The sequence below is a fragment of the Peromyscus eremicus genome, chromosome 19, assembly GCF_949786415.1.
Source record: "Peromyscus eremicus chromosome 19, PerEre_H2_v1, whole genome shotgun sequence".
Taxonomy (NCBI): domain Eukaryota; kingdom Metazoa; phylum Chordata; class Mammalia; order Rodentia; family Cricetidae; genus Peromyscus; species Peromyscus eremicus.
In genome coordinates this window covers 7,183,249-7,201,276 of record NC_081435.1, presented here as the reverse complement: position 1 = coordinate 7,201,276, position 18,028 = coordinate 7,183,249, and the positions used below count along the sequence as shown (strand labels likewise).

At 41.0% G+C, this 18,028-nt stretch overlaps 1 protein-coding gene across 1 annotated transcript in view; it reads left to right on the top strand.

Annotated features, from left to right (window-relative positions):
• The window catches only part of Cdh2 (cadherin 2), a 193,869-nt gene that overhangs the window by 128,202 nt on the left and 47,639 nt on the right, over positions 1 to 18,028 (top strand). The window contains exons 4-8 of the mRNA XM_059246695.1: positions 5,184 to 5,410; positions 7,043 to 7,189; positions 9,002 to 9,157; positions 11,577 to 11,721; positions 15,092 to 15,264. Of these exons, the coding sequence (XP_059102678.1) occupies positions 5,184 to 5,410; positions 7,043 to 7,189; positions 9,002 to 9,157; positions 11,577 to 11,721; positions 15,092 to 15,264 (848 nt within the window). The remainder of the gene's footprint in view (positions 1 to 5,183; positions 5,411 to 7,042; positions 7,190 to 9,001; positions 9,158 to 11,576; positions 11,722 to 15,091; positions 15,265 to 18,028) is intronic.

The window sequence follows — 18,028 nt, the reverse complement described above, 5'->3', positions numbered from 1 at the left end:
GATGCCTCCAACCTCCGTGGGCACTTCACTCCAGTGCACATGCCCCCCCCCCCAGAAATGCACGCGTGTAATTAAAAATAATAAAAATAAAACTTTAAAAAGTAAAACTGACTCTTCATAGCAGTTTCATGCTGAGGGAAAAGCTGGAATTTCATTACGGAGGTACACACACATATCTAGCCTTCCCCAAAGTGTCCTCTACTAGTAACATCCTATGTCTACGTCACACCTTCTTTATCACTGGTAAGTGAACGGTGGCCTGTTAGTATTAGCTAGAGTCTATAGCTTACAGTAAGTTTCACTGTAAGTTGTGAACTTCAGTAGGTTTTGACAAAAAAATGAGGATTTTCATCCACCCCAAATATGTAAGAATGTTTCACTCCTAAAGGTTAAGATAAATTTTGCACCACATTTTCTGAAAGTTGCATAATGAACTGTGGTAAAACTGCTTCATGATTTGAAAACATAAGTTAAATTCTCAATCATTATTTGATCTATCTACTATTCATAAGAAACATGTTTTACAATAAGAGCAAGGTGGCTCCAGAGGAATTGACGTGTGTGTGTGTGTGTGTGTGTGTGTGTGTGTGTGTTTGTATATACACATATATGTGTCCATATATACATATGTATGTGTGTCCATATATACATATATGTGTGTCCATATATATATGTATATGTATGTATGTTTTACACAAGTCAAGGTCTATAACGTTTGCTTTCTTCCCTTCATCCTCAAAGGTAAATTTTAATTCTAATTTTAACAATTAAACCATATCTGTAGGCTATTTACTCCTTTGAAATGATTTTTCTGGTTCTTATTTTTGTTTTAACACCCCCTGCCCCCCCCCAATAGTCTATTATCCATATAAATACCATAGTTGCTGTTTCCTACTCTTCTACTTTGGGTTTTGTTTGTTTTGTTTTGACAAGTTATCTATGTAGCTCTGGCTTTCTGAGAACTCACTCTGTAGCCCAGGCTGTCCTCTAACTCATAGAGCTCTGCCTGCCTCTGCCTCCTGAGATTTAAGGCGTGTGCCACCAAGCCTGGCACTTTTCTACTTTTAGTGATACAGTTTCTATACAAATACAGAAGTGTAAATTTCACTTCTTGGTCCTAGCACATTGTCAAGCTGAAGAAAATCTCCTTAGCTGCAGCCAGGCCGCTGCAGCCAGGCCCAAGGCAAGCCTGACAGCAGGCAGTGAACACTGACTAGGTGGCAACAAATGGAAGTCACACATTTCTCCTGGAAATGAGGAGGCATTTTAATGTGTATGACTTAAAATAATACAAGGTGGCTAACCCCGCCGAACATGGTGAGCCAGAGGCCGGACTGACATTTATTGGAGACTATTTCCCACTGAAGCTCTTGTTCATTATTTTTTATTAAAGTGTTAATTTTTGGCACAGTGCATGTTTTAAACAAATTGTGTATGAAACATTGTATATGTGGTATGCAGATTTGTTGGTCTGGGTGTATTCTTGTGTTTATGTGTGCGTACTTGGCAAACTCATGTGATTATGTATGCCAGAATTCATCAATTCAACATCAGATCTCTCCTCTCTGTCTCTCTGTCTGTCTCTGCTGTCATTGTGTCTCTGTCTCTCTCTCTGTCTCTCTGTCTGTCTGTCTCTCTCTCTCTCTGTCTCTCTCTCTGTCTCTCTCTCTCTCTCTCTCTCTCTGTGTGTGTGTGTGTGTGTGTGTGTGTGTGTGTGTGTGTGTCTCCTCTCCCCACCTTTACTTTTTTGAGACAGTGTCTCTTCACTGATCTGAATCTTGACAGCCTGGCTAGCCAGTGAGTCAAGGATCCACCCATCTCCATCCTTTAAGCACTGACTGGATTTACAAGCTCTAGCCGGGCATCACACTCAGGTTCTCATGCTTACATGACATACACCAGACCATCTGCCCAGCCCCACAGAGATACATTCCTTTCCATCTGAATGGGGCTGGAGATGCAGCTCCATAGTACTGTATGTGCTTTACAGTGCCTGAGACCCTGAGTTCAGTCCCTAGTACAGGTAAGTAGATTAACAAACCTGAATGATAACCAGAAGTTGTCCTTGTTTAATATTAGATTAAATGAGAATTAGGGTTTGTTTTGAAACTCCAGAAAAACAAAACAAAACAAAAAACAAAAAAACCAAAACCACAAATACTAATAATGTCTATTAAATCAATTCACAAGAGTTCTAAGTTAGAGGCCGGGACTGGAACAGCTAACCGGCTCACCTTAAATTACTGTTCCCTCCCTCCCTCACCTCCCTCCAAGTCGTTCTTTCCAGTGTCAGATTCTCAGAGACCAACCTCTTCTTACTCATAGGAAATACATTGACTCTTTGAAAAAAAAAACCTATTATTTTTTCTTTCTTGACTGACCACACCCTTTCCCCTCAGCTCCTGTTTCTGTAGACACTGGGGCAATACTTTGACTTAAGAATTACTTTTTAAAATACTTTGCCGTGGGACTCTCAGAGCTGTAAATTTGGCATTATTTTCTTCTCTGGCATTTATTGGGTTTCTTGGTCATCTAATTGTGTTGTTTATCGAAACTTTAGGTTTCAGTGAGTTGAGCAGTCAGATTCTTTTACACCTTTGCTGGGAAATGCCTGAGGTCATAGACACGGGGCAAGGAGGGGGCTCTCTTCCTCTTCTGCAGAGCAGGAATAATGAGTCTCACATAGAAGTTCACTGCTGAGGTTAAAACATATGTGGTGCATGAGTGCCCATCTTCATGTGTTTTTGTGTTTGTACACGGGCATGTGAAGGCCAGGTGTTGACATCAGCATGTTATGTTGGCACCCAAATCCAGAGCCAGGTCCTTATGCTTGAAGCCCTTGAGCCATCTCCCCCTTTAACTCTGCTTCACAATCTTCACCATCAACAAATAGTTGAAATTATTCCTGCCAGCAGCTTAAATAGGAATACTCACTACAGCTTCTTTGAAGGACTTGAATTGGCATAGATCCTTGGCTTTTGTTATAGCTTTTTGATATAGCCAGCTGTGTATACTTTAGAAATTCTCTAAGTTTCGAGACCATTTTCTTTCTTTTCTTCTCCTTCTTCTACTTTTTTTTAAGTGGTAGGGTATTGATAGATATTTATGATCACTTATCTGTACAATTCTCATCACTGTTAGATGTCACAGAAAAACAAAAACCAAGGATCCCTATTAAGAAACTCAAAAGTTAGTGTCTTATTAAGAGGAAAAGGCATAGTCATAGGACACCATTAAGAAATAGGGTACTTATTAAAATGATTGTTGTAATGGGCACAGGGTTAATGCAACTTCTCTCTAAAATCTGCATTAAAAATTTAGAGTGGACACTCGCAGACACATACATCTTAAAAACTAAAAATAAATATTAAAAAAGAAGTTAGGACCATTATAAACTGGCATGAAAGACACATGTAGGACTACTGTCCCTGGTTACATGTCTGTGAAGACATGATAAACATGTGTATGACTAGTGCCCTAGCTTAACTATAAAGGCCTGATAAACACTGTATGACTAGTGTCAGAAGCTACTTGTGAAGGCATGATAAAGTCAGCCTGCATTTAGCGTTGGGTGGGCTTCAGCTGGGAGAAGACCACACAGGGCACAGCTGCAGCAATCCAGATGTGGCCTGGGAGGTTCATGCTGCAATGCTGAAATACAGGAAAATGCAGAGGAGACCAGATAACATCTATGATCCAGCTGAAGTGTCATGAATTCCTTTTTGTGATACCAAAAACCAGTTACTTCTGTTAATAAAAGATGGTATAAGTCTGCATTTTGACTTCTCAGCAAGGTCCCCAAAATAATTTTTTCTTTGTTTGTTTTTAACTTACAAAGAACATAAATGCCATTGTTCTCCGGAAAATACTTTAAGTCAAATGAAAGATTGTGGTAACTAAGTATCGTTGGGGATATTTACACTCCAACGACCAATGTTGTATTTTAACATAATTTAGTTGCAGCTAAAACTTTTATTTTCACTTTTAATGACTGAAAGTTGAAGGATGATTTACATGGCACTATGTGAAAAGTTATATCTCCAGTACTTAAAATATTTGATTACTTCTATCACATATTTTATGGTTAGTAAGAAAAATGAGCAAGTTTGGAACTTGGCTATAGTCCTTGCTTGTCTCAGTGAATCTATATGAATGGAGCTGAAAGGACAGTTTTCAGTCACTGTGTGACACAGAGGACTTCTTAAGCTTGGGTCATGCAAGTCTGGTATCGCAGCACTCAGGAGGTAGAGGGTCACTGTCATCTACATAAGTCAGTTGAGAGTAGCCTGAGCTATAGGAGACCCTGTCACTAAAAAAACAAATATGAGTAAACAAACAAACAAAAAAAAGCTTTTACTTGAATACTTGGGAAACATGAAAGTTGCCTGTGAGTGCACTTTTTATTGTGGATGTTTTTATTTCTCACTTGCCAAACAGTATCTTATATAATCACGGCCAGGCTGCAACATCAATGACATGGGAAATGAAAACTCTTTTTTATGTGATGACTTCACTTGCCACTCCTATGGAATGTTTGTTCAGAAGGATGGAAGGCAGACTGCACAGGAAATGGTCTTCCTCAGAGGCTCTTTCTTTTTGTCTTGAACATGTTCAATTCTCTTTGTAAACGTGGAATCTAACTTTCCTTATCTGTTGAGATGCAGGCTGATTGGCATTGCATGTATGAAATGCTGATTTTTTTTCCTCATTTTTAAGCCAACACAATTATGACTGGCATAAATAACACACTGAAATTGTTTTGATCCTCATCCTAAGACACTAATTTTTTTTTATTTAAAAACTTTCAAGATACATGTTTATGTTCATGATTTATAGTAAGAAAGCAAAAGTACATAAACACCCTAAGGAATAGAAATCATTAGTTTCCACCTTTCACTAATGAGAGTTTCCGGGTACATATTATGGGTATTGATGAAGATGCCCAGAATTTCCTTTCTTGAGTATTTGTCCAAGAGTAATAACACATAAGGTCTCATGCCAGGAAGTAAGGAAGGTGAGCAGGGTTACAGACAGCAAAGGAACCTAGGATTGGGATGCCTCTCTAGTTGAGTGTGAGGCTCAGCCTCTGTGTCTTCAAGCTGCTGTATTGTATCATTTAACAAAATCTGGCATTAGCTGCGCTCCCCTTGGTGGAGTAACCAGACATGTACACTCTTTTACAGTGAAATTCAGCAACTGCAATCGAAAAAGGAAAGTTCAGTATGAGAGCAGCGAGCCAGCAGATTTCAAGGTGGATGAGGACGGCACGGTGTATGCTGTGAGAAGCTTCCCTCTTACCGCAGAGCAGGCAAAGTTCCTGATATATGCCCAAGACAAAGAGACCCAGGAAAAGTGGCAGGTAGCCGTAAACCTGAGCCTGGAGCCAACCCTCACTGAAGAGCCTGCGAAGGTATAGTACCACAAACGACTTTGCAACTGATGCTTAGCAACTCGTTTTATGATTCTGACTGAATATAGGTTTAATTCTTACCTTACAAATGGATGGCCAGTATTTCAATTTTTATCAACCTCAGTCTCTGTAGTGGCACTTTCTTGTGTTTCTAACATGATAGTCTGTGCATTTCAAGCAACCAGAAATTGCCTTGGAGAGGTTTGTTTATATTTTGAGATTTATAATTGAATTCAAATTAGAAGTAGTTTCTGTTACATTTCTGAGATGCTTTACAAGCTGTTAAGTATAACCACAAAATAAACACATCTTTGGGAGATGTCACCAGTCGCATTTATGAGGTGGGAGGTGCCGATGTACAGTGGGGACAGGAGAGTGTTTGTGGAAACGACGGTTGAGTTTTGTCCTAGTTCATGAGCAAACTGGGGAGCATGAAGTATCCATCCTGCCACTGTGCTTTTGGGGAGTGGTATACTCCCTCTCGTGGAAGCAGTTGTGAGCCAGGGTGAAATAAATGAAGTGTGTTTCCAACAGAGACCTGTTCAGCTCAGTAAATGTTTATTGAGCACTTATTCTGTGAAAATACCTACATAAGAATTTTAAATGAGATGGAATAGTGACTTCAAAAATCCTATAAATACCAGGTTCTTTGAGTTTACTCAAACAAAGATTCAGGGACACACCCATATACTTTGAAAGCCATGGCTTTAAACCATTATGTGTTGTATGCTACAGTCACAGATAAGAGCACAGGCCATCCTGATATTTATTTATAAATGTAGTGTGCATACATATTCGTACTAGGAAAAATATTTTGCTTTTCTCTTATACTAGAGTTGAGGTTTCAAATCATGTAAAATACAATGTATTAAGTCATTAACTGTTGAAAGGACTCAAGCCACTTGAGTGATATATAAAGTGGGAGGCTGGTACCTAATGGGGTGAGAAGATGCATCTGTTGTTGGTTCTGTATGTTCCAGCAACCTGTCTTGGATGTTTGCACAGAGACAGCAAGGGCTAATGGCTAAGATGTCCACAGACATCGAGAGAAACAGAAGAAAATGTTGACACATAGCAGAGATTAATGCCTAGTGTGCAAAGTGGGTCATTTACTGCATCCATCACGGCTGACATAGGTTTAGAATAATTACAGCATTAATTCTGTGGGATTTAATAGGGTCATAAATATTTGAGACATTCTTTAGCGGTATGTATTAAACTTCTCTTGGAATTCAAATTATATCTCAGCACATCAAGATGTGATTTTAATGTACAGTAGGCACATTACCTGAACTGTGGTCTAAACTAATGAGAAATACATAAAAGGGTGCTATTAAACTTTGTTTAATATTAACTACTTTCTAAGATGGTTTATAGAAACGGCAAGTAGTTTACTCAACTGGACTATATAATAAATTGTTTCTAATTCAATTTTCAGTGAATAGGGCAACCCATATACTTTATGGCATTTTTTGTTATTGAACAGGAGCAAGGAAAAGGCCTCCTGAGATATTCTTTTTGTTTGTAATACACTGTGGTTCCTACACACATAGGTATCCATTAATATTGATATGATCGTAGAGAGTGCTCTTCCTAGTCCTCAGGAATGTCTTCTTGTATTTTAATGCAAAGGACCCACATGAAATCGAAGAAATAGTATTCCCCAGACAACTCGCCAAGCACAGTGGTTCCCTCCAAAGGCAGAAGAGAGACTGGGTCATCCCGCCAATCAACTTGCCAGAAAACTCCAGAGGACCCTTTCCTCAAGAACTTGTCAGGGTAAGAAGCTGTCATTGTAATTATTTCTCTGCCTAGGAGACATTAGAAATGGCTTTGCCTTTTTTAAAAAATACGAAGTATACCATGTATACACGCAATTGAATCTGAGTGGGAGTGGAATTCCTAAGAAGCTTCATTTGTTTACCTTTGTTATCGCTTGGATTATTTATACACACAGCTCTCCTGGGTCCTGGGCACTGAATGATAGGGCTTTTGTGAATTCATGAACTCTAAGGTCATTCCATCCCTCCCCTACCAGCTCTCACTCTTCAAACCGTAGTCTTATCCAGGACTTTCCATGTTGATCTCTGCCCTCTAAAGATAGTTTGGGACAGACGGGAAAAAAATAAAGGGCAATTATTGCTAAAACTGCCAGCACCAAGTGCACTTGATAGTTTTTTTTAAGGGAAAAAATGATCTGTGACACCATTAACAGAATCCCTGGGGCGGTGCAAACTAGAGGCTTTCAAATCTGAGCAGGGAGAGTTCTGCAGTGACTTACATCGCATACCATCAGACATGGGAAAAAGCACGTAAAATCAACAGGGTATTATTTATTTAAAGATACAATAATATGGATCATCATATGCCCATTTATTAAAATGCAAATGTTTCCATGACTATTTTAGCACTCCAACACGTACATCAAAAGCTGTGAGCTTTTTTAAATAAGTCACTTATTTGTATTGTATATTCTACTGTAATGTGTATTATAATTCAATTTAACAATGAACACAATTCCTAATAGAGTTGCTTTTTATCAACACTCAAAATATGACTGAAAGCGGAACTATCTCTAGATCAAATGCATGGATTAATTTCACTTCCCTAGTACATAAAGATCCATATGTATTACTGCCCAGCCTGCCCTTTCTCTGTCTCTGCCTCTCTTCCCTACTCCATTTCTCCAACCTGCTGTGCTCTGACATGATTTCCTTTGGTTAGGGGTATAAAATATATATAAAATATACCCAAGGAACCTCTCTGAGATGCTTTGTTAGAGAAAAGAACGGCAGCTTTCATTGCCACCTGAAAACAATGTAGGAAGCTGTGGCTGCACTGAGTCAGGACAGTGGAAGCGAAGAAAGCCGATGTGGAGGCTGTCCCCAATAACAGAGTCCTCCGTAAGGTTATTTCAAGCTGTGGCTAGGTAATTATTATTTCTTACCATTTCTGATGTCTGAAGACACTATGATTTGTATTAAATTAGACACTTGTTACTCTGTTGTAAATATTTTACCCTGGCAATTTTGTCTAAAAGTGGACACTGCTAAGTTTTGATATTTTGCATGTGTCCCAGCTAGTGTTCTTTTAGATGAAAAGGTTCCCCCAAGTCTTTCTGGGGATAAGTAATGTCTCTTCTTAAGTCCATCATCAATAATCAAAGAACGGAGTTGCAAGATGGCATGGTCATAGAGTGCTTCCCATGCAGCGTGGGGACGTGAGTTCAGATCCCCATCTGTAACTTCAGTGCTGCGGAGTCAGGAACAGGAACCCCTGGGGCTTGCTAGCTAACCCATCAACATGATTCAGTGAACTCCAGATTCACAGAGAGACTCTGCCTCAAAAAACAAGGTTGAAGTCAGTTCCAGAAGACACCCACATGCGTGTATGCATGACACACATACAACACACACACACACACACACACACACACACACACACACAAACAGAAAAGAACGAAGAGGAAGGGATGACCTGGGAGAGGTCAGTGATACTATGGGGGAATGAAGCAAGGATCAGAAATGTGGTATACCCCATAACATATATGCTCACGTCTTCTGCTTATGTGATTGTTTTCTTGACCCCCAGATCAGATCAGATAGAGATAAAAATCTGTCCCTGAGGTACAGTGTCACTGGGCCAGGAGCTGACCAGCCTCCGACGGGCATCTTCATTATCAACCCCATCTCAGGACAGCTGTCTGTCACCAAGCCTCTGGATCGCGAGCTGATAGCACGGTTTCATGTAAGCTTCCAGCCGGCTGCTGAGCCTTTGTACCTAGTCCTCAGAGTGTGTGTGTGTGTGTGTGTGTGTGTGTGTGTGTGTGTATAGTTTTCCACTGGCTTGTGCCACTCCCATAGCTTTACCACTAAGATTTAACACCAGAAATGTATCTGTAGGCTTTCTGCTTCCTTCAGTAAGTATGTTTATGGGATTGATGCATGCTGTAAGATAAGTAATACCAAAATAACAACGAAGAAAGGGAAACAGCCTGAGACATCGTTACTTTTGAAACACCAGTACTTGCCTTCAGATACAAGGCTGAGAGAGCCCACTACAACAGGTTTGAATGGACAGGATCAGAGCAGCAGTACGTAAAGATCCAGATTCCAGCATTTGTACATGTCTAGTGCTGTAATCACAGCAAGCCTTTTTATATTTCATGGTGAATCTCCTTTCAGATTGCCTCTTTTTTCTTTTCTTTCCATTACGAAGAACTTTTTCAATAGGGTGTCCATGCCTAGTCTTCCCATATTTCCTCTTTTTTATTGTTTGTTTAAAGACATCAGTTACTTTATTTTTGCATCATACAGTTTATTCAAGTACATATATAATGTAAATTGCAGCTCTCCAGGGATATTGATCAGGACCCTCCCTAACCTAAGCTGCTCGCTCATCTTCTCGGGTTTTGTCTATCATATTTGCCTTTTGTATTTAAAATGTTTAACCTCCATGGAATTATTTTAATGGAAGGGGAGAGGATCTGGACCCAGGTTGGCTTTGGCCATCCTGTTACCCAACACCATTTTTGCGTTGTCTTCTCCCGTAGGTCATCATCACTTGGTCACCCTCCCCCATGCATGGTGTTACTAGAGTCTTACATTGTCTTCTCCCATAGGTCGTCATCACGCAGTCACCCTCCCCCATGCATGGCGTTACTAGAGTCTTACATTGTCTTCTCCTGTAGGCTGCCATCACTCAGTCACCTTCCCCCCTGCATGGCGTTACTGGAGTCTTAATTTGCTCACCACATGACGTTTAGATTCCTGCAGAAACCTCTAAAATCACTTATGTCCTACAGTTACACTAGATTCCCCTAGAACTGAACAGTGTGTGAAAAGCTGAATGTGTTGTGAGTTCTGTGACTCAGAACTCAATCATTACTTTGGTTATTTACAAGCCCATCGTATTAAAATTCATGAGGGAACAGCAGATTCTAATTTTTTTATATTGTTCTAACATGCAAAAATGGAAGTAATACTTCAAAGTCTTTGACACGGACTACATAGCATTAATTGGGGAAGCTGGATTGAGGTAGCATATAACACTCTAGTTAGGGTAGTTTCTATTGATGATCATGAACACAGGAGCAAACACACCAGTGTGGTTTTTTTGCTTGACTTCTCTCCATCTAAGATCCTGTGGTTAAAATTCAGAAAATAAATACATTCAGCTGAGACTGGAGCAAATTATTCCTCAAATGCTTGGTACGTATGCATTCAAAGCAACACCAGCAAAATAGAATTAATTACAGAATTGCAAGTATTTAGAGTCATTAAGATTCATTACTTTACATAACTATAATTAAATTTCAGTATTAAAAATTTGTTAATGGAATATATTGTGTTAAGTAAATCAGGACGAAAATATCTTTAAAAGGATTGAGAAGCGATAATAAAATTTACATTGTGTTATGTCTTTAGTAATCTAGAAATCAAAAGGAAGTGTTGATGCTGCTTTCAGTGGATAAGAACATACCCTAAAGTAGCCTACAGCATCAGAGATTACAGGGAAACGGTGAAAGCATTCCAGTTAGAAAGAAACAGTACAGTGGAATATGTGTAGCCTTTGAAAAAGATGCAATGGCTGTTTGCTAGAAGAAATCATTAGGAAGGTAGTCAGTCCAGAGTAGCTGAGTGATTGTATTTACAGTGAAAAACAACATAAAATTTCTCAAGGAGAACCACTGATACTAACCTCTAGGGCTACAGTGAGGAGTGTCTTCTACGCACGTGCCTTTTCCATTGCTTTGAATAACCTTAAACTTAGAAAAAAAAAGTGTCATTTACCAACACTACTGCATTTAACAAACAGATATTGTAGATCTGGACACAGCTAGCTTTAGACCTGGGCTCTGTCCGCGAAGAGCGATGTGGCAGTCACAAAGCTCTGTTTCTTGGATTTCTGGTGCTCTGTCTGTGGATCCAATGAGTTCAAAGCTGCATACTAAGCACGAAGCCTCTCCTAGAGGATGCCTGGCTTTCTGCAACAGCACCTCCGCTCATCTCAGAGTTGGGCTAGCTCCATCTAGGTTGGGGGACCGGAGCAGCTCTTGTACGCCTGTCCTCAAGATGTTCTGGCTACTGTGGATGCATGGTGAGCACATGTTGTACCTCTCCCAGACAGATCTTTAAGTGGCTCTGTCCTCTGGTTGCTCTTGCAGTTGAGGGCACATGCAGTGGACATCAATGGCAATCAAGTGGAGAACCCCATCGACATTGTCATCAATGTCATTGACATGAATGACAACAGACCTGAATTTCTGCACCAGGTTTGGAATGGGTCTGTTCCTGAGGGATCAAAGCCTGGTAAGTCAGAATAGTCGTATGCTCATGACTTAAGGAAGTGTTGTGTAGTAGCTGGTGATGTAGCCCAGTGGGTGGAATGCGTGCTGAGCAAACACAAGGAACTGAGTTGGATCGCTAACACTTACCGACTAAGAAGTGGACCTGGGCCTGGTGGCTCACACCTACAATCCATGCAGCTGGGAGGTGGAAGCAGTGGGAGCCGAAATTCAGGGTTATCCTAAGCTGTATTGAGCTCAAGGCCAACCTGTTCTACCAGATATCCTTCCTCATAAAGAACAATGTTTATAACTGACCCTGTTATAGCAGTCAAAAAAGGAAAGGTACACAGTAGCTTTTAACGTATCTTTCATTTATGATGCTTTTGGAGCAAAAGGAAGCAGCTTGAGGGAAAACTGATTGAAGAGGGAAAGCCACAAAATATCTTTGCATGATTTTTGCCTCATTTGGAAGCCAGAACCTACAGAATCTATAGTGGTCTTTCCTTGCTTTGCAGTTGACACAGTGAGAGAGCTACTTGAGAGAGGCTTTCGGTGTACAGAGTGCAGATTCCCTCTCAAGGGACAGAGCACCAGCGAAAGCTACGTGGTGGGTGCCTGTGACCAGGCAGTGAGGTCACAAGCAAGGCAGGGTTGGTGACAGCTGTGGCACTCTGGGTATTTACTTCCAGAGTGCCCCTCCACATGTCCTCCACAACCCTCTTTCAGCTAGCATAAGGAAAGTGGCCTGGCCTTGAGGCAGCCCTTGTGGAAAGGCTCTTGCCGTTGTGAAGTGGTGTTTGACTGACGTTTCAGAGGCTTGTCCTGGAAACTAAGGGCTTCAGTCACAGAATAGCCAGGCCAGAGAGGACTATTTAGTCTGAAATCCCAGCAGACCCAAGCACTCAGTCAATAAAGGAGTGAAGAAGTAAATGTTTAGCCAGCTTTCTTGGGCAGATTTGGTGTTTTGAGATAATTTAATTATTCTGTTTTATAAAATATCAGCCTTTAAAACTGCACTTGGTAGTACCTTGGCTCTCCCACCAATGTCTGCAGCTCCCTAAGGCGTCAGCTAATTTGTGGGTAGAAACAACTATGCCTTAAACTCTAGGCCCAAGTGTTCTCTATATCCTCAGAGAAAAAGAGAGGTAGGTGTAGGGAGAAGTTGGAGGGAGGGAGTGGCATGGAGGGGACTCTGTCCTCTGTGGCTCCTTCAGACTCATTTTCAGACATTGTTGCCCTCCAGTCTTACCCATTTTAAGTACAATATCATGAAAGCATATGGAGAAGATCTCTACTGAAATGGATCTCGTGCAGCTGGCGAGATGGCTTAGCAGCCGAAGGCACTTGCTAGCCTAAGCACTTAGTTCAACCTTTGGAACTCACTTGGTAGAAAGAGAACTGAGTCCTACAAGTTGTCCTCTGATCTCCACATGCATGCTGTGATGCGCACGTGCATGCGCACGTGCATGCACACATGCACACACACACATGCACGCACACACAAACATACAAGTAAGTAAATAACATGTATCTCATGCAAATATCCTACAATATAAATAAACTTTGGGCAATTTGACTACACAAGTTTTATTGTTAAGTATCATTTGCCTGTCTGTTTGGTTGTTGCAAGCTTGAGATAATACAGTTCTTTGCAAGCTTTGTTACGTGAAATAAGCCATTCAAACTATATTTATTGCACATTTGACCATGAGTTTCCAGTTAAGCATCCCATTAACTAAAGCCTCTGAGTGATCACTGTAAAGAAAGCCATCTCAAGGGCGTACTCCCTGTGGTTTGGAAGCACCCTTGCAGGCAGGGCTTGAGTCTCCAGGGTGTACTCCCTGGGGTTGGAAGCACCCTTGCAGGCAGGGCTGGAGTCTCCAGGGCATACTCCCTGGGGTTGGAAGCACCATTGCAGGCAGGGCTGGAGTCTCCAGGGCGTACTCCCTGGGGTTGGAAGCACCCTTGCAACCAGGGCTAACTCAAACTGTGGCATCAGCGTTTTGACTCCAGGTTCTGAAACTGGAAGCTGTGTTTGAACAGTCTGTTCATATATGCAGACAGTGTCAGCTTAGCAGGACCTGTGTGCTCTGCTCTGCCCTGGCACTGGCCACAGGAGTGCCAGGGGACCTACCTGCAGGAGCTTCAGTCTAGCAGGGGAGAGAAAGGGAAAGCCAGTGAGCTCACGCCTGTGAGATAAAGTGTCTAAAATAGTAAGGTGTGGAGATGCTGCTTAATCAGACAGAATATCTTGTTGAAAGGAACAAGTTCTAAAGAGACATTTGAATAATACAGCTAAGCTATGGCCAGTTCTGGGGTGAATTTCCTACATTTCTAAAGTAAACCCAGGCTCTGGATATCATAGAAGACAGACACAGGACATTTCTTCATTCTGTTCTAAGTGGATCTAACAAAACAAACTAGTCTAAAAGTGACTGGGGTTCTCATACTGTCTGCTTGGATATTCTGCTTTCCAAATTTAGTTTGTAAAATACTCAGTGGGTTAAAGTCTCCAGACCAGTGACAGTGTTCTTCCAGTCTTTAAGGAAATAATAATGCACAGTGCCAAGTCTTTGCCCAGTGTAGCAGAGCAGTACTGCCTAGCATGCTTCCTTCTGACCCGAGGCAGTGGAATGGGCAGTGCCCTTCACAAAGCTCACTGTCAGAAATTGACTTGGGTGCTGGGAAGAACTACACCCAGCAAGCTCCCATGAAATGCTACTGTGGAATCAGAGAGAAGAATGGGTGGCCATAAAATATGCCTGCAATAGCGTCTGTATTTCTTGTCCTTTGCGTTTTATGAAATTAAAGTTGGCCATGAGTCCTTTGGGGATCATAGAGTAGATTTGTTTTCTAAGTGTGGGAAGAATTGAGTCTATAAATATATGTATTTTGTAATTTCTTTTTACATCTAGGTTATGTTTATTATGATGACGTGTGTGGGCTTGGGGATGAACATGCATGCAAGACCAGTGGGTATCACTCTTTAAGAACAGCCCATATTATCTTTTTTTGGTCTGGATCTTTCATTGGCATCAGTTAGACTAGGCTGCCTTGGCTATGCAGTGGACCTCGGGAATCTGCCAGTGTCCAGCTCCATAGTACTGGATATAGAAGCACACACCTCCTGGAACTGGCTTTTTTTTTTTTTTTTTTAACGTGGTTCTAGGCATTGAACTTTAGTCTTTATGCTTGCATGGCAAACATTTTACTGACTGGCTTCTGCACTGCCATGTTTGATTATTTAAAATTTTTTTTTTTGTTTGAAGGACTTAACATGTTTTTGTTGTGTGTGAAAAGTGAAAATGAGACATGCCAACACAGTAAGGATGCCTGATTTTAGAGTCCCTGAGATGAAGGATGATGGTCCTCCTTCTCTGTTCATTCTCTAGGGACATATGTGATGACGGTCACTGCTATTGATGCAGATGACCCAAATGCCCAGAATGGGATGCTGAGGTACAGGATCCTGTCCCAGGCTCCCAGCACGCCTTCACCCAACATGTTTACAATCAACAATGAGACTGGGGATATCATCACTGTGGCAGCTGGTCTGGATCGAGAGGTAAGCAGACCCAAAACTGTTCTGAATGTGTGCATAGTCTTAGAGGCAGCCCGGGGTGGATTCAAACTCTCATTCACATGCTCCTTTCCATTCACTGGTCAGCAGTGGGAGTTTTCACAGACCTTCATGTTGTAAATGATGTGTGCACATGGCATAAGGTAATGTCACCTTCAGTGATATTTGACTAAGTTAAGCCAATACTCTCTTCCAATTGTAAAGTTTTTAAGGTTCCTCCTATTTTTTCTTTATAGTCAAAGGTTTTTGTGGGGAACCAAGTTAGACATCACAGTCAAGTGATATGTATGTGAATTCATTTTAAGAGACTACAGATAATGCATATGTGGTCAGGTGTTTGGGGCTTCTGTGAATTGCCTGGTGAGTGTTGCGCCAGGCAATTATCATCTTTTATTTGAACTTGCTTCTGAATTCTAAGAGAATTTACTTTCCATTTCTGAACACTGGTAACTGTGTTAATTCTGCTATTGAGCATTTAAAGCTGGTGATGTAGAGAATCACACTTCCGGAATATATTCTGTTGAAACATCAATACTGACAGCATTAAACACCACCACGTAGCGTCACAGTGTGAGAGAATATGCATGTTTGGTAAAGTGCCAGGGGATGTTTAGTCCTGAGCACTGCAGCATCTTGCTCATGAGGTCCCATCTTGAAAAGGCCTTATGAGTCTGTTTGTCTAGACATTGAACCCTCTCATTCTCCAACTTCCTTGTGCCTTCTGAAACTCTACCCTCAGGAAACTTTCACGTGCTTTCTCTGTTCTGTGTCCCGGAAGTTGTCTTACAGCTTCTCAAGATCATTGACCATCCAGAATCATTGTTCAAGTGAATTCTCCAAATGACAACACCTAGAGATCTGTGGTTTGCAATTTTCAGGCTGAGCCAGCTTTTGCTGTAATTGAACTTCAGATTACGTCAAACAGAAACGTTACGTCCACCACAATGTATATTATTGACAAGGATGTGAGAAGTTGAGTTTGATGCTTTCTCTGCAACAGTAATGTTGGCATGAATTGAAGAGAAGACACACCACTATTAGTTACATCAGCAAAATTGTTCTAGAAACACTATAATCAAGTAACAGAACCAGTCAGGATGAGTTCATTTATGCCTGTGAAGTCTACTTAGAAATTAGGTATGACCTGTGACATTTAACCCTTGGCTTCCACTATTGGTGGTTCTTTCTCTAAAAATGTTTTGCATCTGAAAACGTTCAGAAGTCTAAAAATGAATTTAGTTTTTGTAGTACTTCCAAAGTTCAGGGGGCTGGAGAAATGGCCCAGTGGATAAATGTGCTTACTGTGCTAGCATGGGGACCTGAGTTCAGATCCCCAAATCTCCATAAAAAGCCAGTCATTGCCAGGTTTCTATAATCTCAATACGATGTAGGGGCAGAGACTGGATAATCACCGGAGCTTGCTGAGTGCCAGCCTAGAGACCCTGTTTCAAGAGGGTGAGATGGAGTGTAGTAGACGGATACTTGACATCCTCCTCTGATCTATACAAGGGTGTGTATCTGCGCAGGCACATGTGTACACCACCCATACTCAAAAGAGAAAAACAGAAAAAGATAGTTCATAGTCTGAGTATTCCTGCTTCTTCCACTGTAGTATGAAACACTCAGACACCCATGGACTCAATATGAATGCCATGCTTTGTATGAGATGATGGAGTTTGTTTCAGTATTTTCCCTCCAGGGTGAGGTTGGTCAGACCAAGACGACTTAGTGCAGGTTGCAACTGTAATATTTCTGCTTCCACTCACACAGCCATTGTGAGATACAGAAGTCAGGGCTTCTCTTGGCTTCTCCCTGAAATTCCCCTCATATTTATCCTGACTATTTCACAAGGAGAAAGAGCCATAAAGAATTAAAGACAATTTTCCTTATGCAGACCAACCATGTTTAAAAATCACAGAGACTATATTTAGCCTACAGGATAAAAGCTTGAAGTGGGGTGTAATTGTAGTTAAGTATATCCTACAGTTCATGGGGGAAGCCATCCACCACCCTTGATAACAGTAATGCAGAAATGGATGGAAGCTATGGGATCATGGGTTAGATTTGATATGAGGAATCACTTCTTGACAGTGGAATTATTAAAAATCAACAGTGAGTTACCAGAGGAAATTATGGAAAGCCTTCCATTTTCTGAAAGTCATTTCTCTAAGAAAAAAAATACATCTATCTTGGATGGTTTATGGTAATTCTGCCCGAGGCCCGGCATAAATTACTTTGACTTTTTATGTAGGCTTGAATTCCTTTATTTCTATTAAAATTCACAGTTTCCTTTTTGTAGAAAGTAATTTTCACTATCATTCTCTCAGGATGTATGACACCTTTCAGAGACGGAGCCTCTAACCGTTGACACGCTTACCAGAGTCACCTTTTAATTTTTCTTTAATCTGCAGTTTAAAAAACGTCCATTCTTTAAGGTCTGGAAATCTAGAGCCACTGTCCCTCCCCCATCAGCCTTTTTTTTTTTTTTTTATGTACTCCCGACTCTTTAACTCCATTATCTGCTGGTGGCTGTTCCTGACTTTTATACCTTCTCTAGCCTTTTGTCTTCATGCCTATCCTCTACCCTCTCTGGATTACTTGTAGCGGTTATCTTCCTCACTTCCACAGCAAAATAACCGAGAAGCAGCAGTTTAAGATAGGAAGCGTTTGTTTGAGTTCATAGTTCGAAGTGATGCTCCAGCCCATGATGGTGAAGAAAGCATGGTGGCAGGAGGATGCTGGTCACTTC